The sequence below is a fragment of the Chinchilla lanigera genome, unplaced genomic scaffold, assembly GCF_000276665.1.
Source record: "Chinchilla lanigera isolate Chin_1 unplaced genomic scaffold, ChiLan1.0 scaffold00214, whole genome shotgun sequence".
Taxonomy (NCBI): Eukaryota; Metazoa; Chordata; class Mammalia; order Rodentia; family Chinchillidae; genus Chinchilla; species Chinchilla lanigera.
In genome coordinates this window covers 27,323-32,014 of record NW_004955615.1, presented here as the reverse complement: position 1 = coordinate 32,014, position 4,692 = coordinate 27,323, and the positions used below count along the sequence as shown (strand labels likewise).

General features: G+C 50.2%; 1 protein-coding gene across 1 annotated transcript; it reads left to right on the top strand.

Annotated features, from left to right (window-relative positions):
* Window positions 1-1,117: 1,117 nt before the first annotated feature.
* Window positions 1,118-3,565, top strand: LOC102003607 (PRAME family member 12-like). Its single transcript, XM_005414978.1, has 4 exons — window positions 1,118-1,446; window positions 1,851-2,190; window positions 2,254-2,432; window positions 3,142-3,565. The coding sequence occupies exons 1-4, from the start codon at window positions 1,118-1,120 to the stop codon at window positions 3,563-3,565; spliced, it is 1,272 nt and encodes a 423-aa protein (XP_005415035.1).
* The last annotated feature ends 1,127 nt before the right edge of the window (window positions 3,566-4,692 follow it).

The following is a 4,692-nucleotide window of genomic DNA, read 5'->3' as shown; positions in this document are numbered from 1 at the left end:
CTCTGTAGATCCCAGAGTTACATAATTTAATAAATGTTGCACTATTAAAATCAATTTGTAGAAGATGCACGTTGCTTCGGCAGCCTCTTGCAGACCTCAGGACTTTATGAAGTACAAGAACAAGAACACTGGAGATAGCTACACACTTTCAAAGCCACCTGTGCTGGTACAGGAAAGCTGGTCAAGCTGCAGAGATGGGAAAGAGTGCAGCCTCAAATCATCAGGCAGAGGAAATGAATAACACTCTCTCAGTGGTTATTAGCAACCTCCCATGAAAAACAGTTGCTGAGGACATTAGGAGTTTCCTCAAAATTCATAGGTTTCTGCAAACAAATATGTTATTTTCTAACAAAAAATTCAGGAATGCCAGAGCCCCTAAATTCTAAACTGTGACTTCCTGAGGTTATTGTATTTTTTTCCAAAGAGGAGCTTCACAGACCAAGAAAATCCTCAGCCAGTTGCTCACAACATGAAGTGTTCTTCATACTGTGTCTGTTTCCACTGCCTGGTAATGGACGAGCCAGGAAACCAAGGGAGAAGGACACACATCAGACCCGTCACTGCTCCTGCCAGCTCTGGTTTAGGAGGAGAGTCCGGGTTCTACAATTACTTGTAGATGAAATGAAAATTGTAATTTGTAGATGTAAATGAAAATTCATTGCTTATTTTTTCTTAGCCATCTTCATTGTGGGTACACATAAGTTAGAGACTGGGCCATAGGAGTATCCACATTCTTGGTTCTGTTTCCTTGGGTTTAGGATCAGAATGTTTTCCAAAATCTGGTGGGAGTCAGTATCAGATTTCTTGGCTCCCATTTCACAGATGGTCCAGAGTCTGGGTGCTGTGGTAGGAAATGTGTGTTTGGTCTTTCCCTGATTCATCCTGGAACCATCAGACATTCTTCCTGGGCTTATTAAAGGCAGAAGTAAGGCTGTGGGACCAGAAGCCAAAGTAGATGTGAGGCAGACTGGGGACTCTTCCCCGCTTTTCAGACTGGGGACTTTTTGGCTACACGTTGGTTTTCTCAGAGGAGAGAAGGGGTTTCTCAGCCTTGCCTGAAAGGAAGTCTCTCTCCGCAGTGTTTCCTCAGCACCCCTGGCCTTCCTGATTCACCAGGATGAGCACGAAGTCCCCACACCTACTACGGAACCTGGCAGTTCAGAGCTTGCTGAGGGACAAAGCCTTGGCCGTGGTGGCCCTGGAAGATTTGCCAGGGAAGCTCTTCCCAGCAGTGTTCAAGGAAGCCTTCACCAGGGGACATGGAGAAGTCCTCAAGGCCATGGTGCTGTCCTGGCCCTTTCCCTGCCTGCCTCTGCGAGCCCTGATGACCATGAGGAAAGCAGAGACTTTGGATAGTCTGGAGGACAATGGCCAGATGCTGGAAAGGATGTTCCATGCTGTGCTGGATGGGCTTGATGTGCTCCTGAGCCAGAAGGTTCACTCCAGGTGAGTGGACCCCAGGTATCCTGGAGGGAGGGCCCTGGATGTCAGGAAGGGCAGAAGGTGTCAGGGAGGGTGTGGGCCAAAGGGTCAAGCAGCGACTTATGATTGTTTTTGGCAGAGGATCACAGAAGTCTTGGGCATTGGTGGCCCAGCCGGGCTGGCACTGCCACATGGGGAGCTCAGCTGAGTGTGCAAGCTGCTGGGAAATGAAAGGAGTAAGAAGTTCCTGACTCCTCCCGCAGGCACCAGGAGTCAGGACCGGAATGACCCAAGGAGGAAAAGAGAATCAGAGAACTGCAGCATACAAAGAGTAGCAGAGATAGCCACGGACCTCAGAGATGAGGAAAGCACAGGAAGAAACTGGGTCCTGGCCAAAATTCTCAGACTCTTTTCTGCTTCACCCACAGGAGGTTGAAGCTGAAAGTGCTAGATATGCCGGTCGAGCGCCAGAACTTCTGGAGAGTCTGGGCTGGAAACATATTCAAAGTCTGCTCCAACGAAGCCATGAAGAGGAGAAAAACAGAGGGGCCTGGATCAAGAGGAGGAAAAAAAAAGCGCTTCAAGGTCATGATACATCTGCATCTCAGTCAGGGACATCTGTGTCCAGAGGAAAGCTACCTCCTCAGGTGGGTGCATGCCAGGGAAGATCTGGTGCAGCTGGAGTGTAAGAATCTGTGTATTACAACCATGTGCTTTCCAACGAGAAAAGAGTTCCTGGCAGTGCTCACACTGGATTCTGTGCAGGAGGTGCGTGTGGGTCACTGCGGGACACTCTTTACCTTGGCTTAATTTGCCCTTTTCCTGGGCCAGATGCAAAACCTTCACAAACGAATTCTCTCTGAAGTCTCTGTGCCGGCCATGGTTTCCCGAGAGAAGAGAGAGGAGTTGTTCGCCCAAATCATCTCGCACCTTATGAACCTTCATTGCCTGCAAGAGATTTATGTGGACTCTGTGGATTTACTGGAAGGTTACCTGGGCCGGTTACTCAGGTAAGATATGCAGCTCTCTCTCCACTCACAACAGCCTTTCTCTGTTCTAGAAAGACTACTGACCATGGACAGTGTGCCGCAAGAGATGTGTCAGGGATCAAACACTAGAGCATCAACACAGGGGTTTTGCAATCCTCACTCCCACAACATGGAAGCCCTTAGTCTTACTGAAGGAACCAGACACGACAGGGCCACCATGCTAGGATGCCAGGAGGTGGGGTCAGAGTGAGGGAGTGCGGGACTGTGACTTCTGCCTTAGGAATTCCACCTAGGGGAAGGTGCTGAGAAACACCAAGGCCTCTCTGATCCCCCAGCAGTCCCCATGCGAAGCCTCAGCCGTAGGACGTGCTGATGAACAAATGGAGGTGCAGGGGTCTGAGGTTGAGGGCAGGGAACACAGGGGCAGGACAGGGAACAGGGACACAAACTGCTGGCAGCATCTTTAAGGAGCCTGGTACCTGTGGCCACATCTTGCCTGCTGTTTGCTCCCTGCCTGGCTCCTGCTGCCCTCATCAGGAAAGAGCTGTGGTTTCTGCTTGGGAGTGAGGAAAGAGCACTGTGGAGATCCAGGATTCACTCCAGCAGGTGATGGGAAACTCACACTCAGACTAGGTTGACTCATGTGATACTTGCTACACTGTCTTGTTCTTCCCACCATACCCTACTTTTCCCCACCAAATGCAGATCTAACTGCCTGTTCTCTCTGCAGGTGCCTCCCATCCCCGCTGGAGACTTTCTCAATAACTCACTGCCAGCTCTTACATTCTGACTGGATCCAGCTGCCCCAGGCTGAGCAGACCAGACAGCTAAAAGTCTTGCAAATGCGTTGTATCCAGCTGACTGATTTTAGCCCTGAGTCTTTCCAAATTCTGCTCAAGAACGTTGCCTCCACCCTGACCACCCTGCACTTGGAAAACTGTGGGATTACAGAGGCGCAGGTCTGTGCCTTTCTGCCTTCCCTGAGCTGCTGCTCCCAGCTCACTACCTTCTGCTTTGCGAGGAATTTCATGTCCATAGACACCATGAAGAAGCTGCTGGGCCACACCACCAGGCTGAGCAACTTAACCCTGGAGCTGTACTCATCTCCTTCAGAGGTTTGGGTTTCCAGGCATGGGATCAACCAGCAGCTGTGAAACGAGCTACATGAAGAGCTGATGAGGATCGTGAAGCCCCTAAACCATCCCAGGACAGTGTACTTCTGTACTTTTGACTGTGAACTCCATTGCAGCCGGAAGTCCATAACAAGCACCCCGCTCCATGCCGGGCCTGCATCCCCATCTAGTCGATCATCCATATCATACGTTTCCTTCTGGGACCCGGGAACACAGAGCTCCTCTTGCAGTGTGAGTGAGAGAAGCACAGGTAGGCCAGCAGGCAGCAACCTTGGAGAATCACTGACTTGAGAGAAGTCACCTTTGTGGACTGAGGAACTAGACAGGACCACATCTAAGAATTTGACATGTTTGATGTCAAGTCAGGCTTGAGATCAATGTGTGCAGGAATGTAAACGAATCATCAGAAATAAAGAGATTTGCATGTGAAGCATCTGGTTACCTCCGTGCTCATCTGTCCTGGTTTCCAGCTCAGAGCTCATGAATCTGCAGTCACGGGAGAAAAGGCCCTGAGTTGTCTTGTCAATGCGCACTGGCCTCGGAGCGCCTCCAGCAAATAGAGATATTCCATGTTGTTCATCCCCTCCCATCTTTGGTTTTCTCCAGCCACAGTTTCCCTCCTTGCTTCCTGGTATTTCTTCCCCTTCCTAACATACCCTTGTCCCCAGGACTCATCGTACAGCCTGCCTATGGAGCTGAAGCCACAGATATTTCATTTGAGACAAATTCTGTCTGTACGACTAGGCTGGGCTTGCACCTTTGGTCTCTGCCCTGATGCTCCAGAATGCCCCATAACAGTTGTGGACATTCATGCCCAGCTTTTCCCCCTCACTTCTGTGCGTCTCTTTTGGATTAATTTAAGGTTGCACACCTGAAATTTACTGCACAGAGCAACTCTCTCATTTAGGGTTCCTTTGGGAAGAGCAGTAGCTTTGATGAGGAGCCTGCCTGCTCTGGGAGCCACTGAGGATCCCACAGTGTGAGAAACAAATGGGAAGATTCCCAGGAAAGTGAGTCCATGTCAGCTGCCGAGACAGAAAACTTTTGGTGGCAGGACCCTGGGCCACAAGGGCAACGGTGAGGCCTGGAAAAGTCTCAGAGTAATGGAAAATCTGCTTCCAGCGAACCGTTCATGTCAACCTGACGGC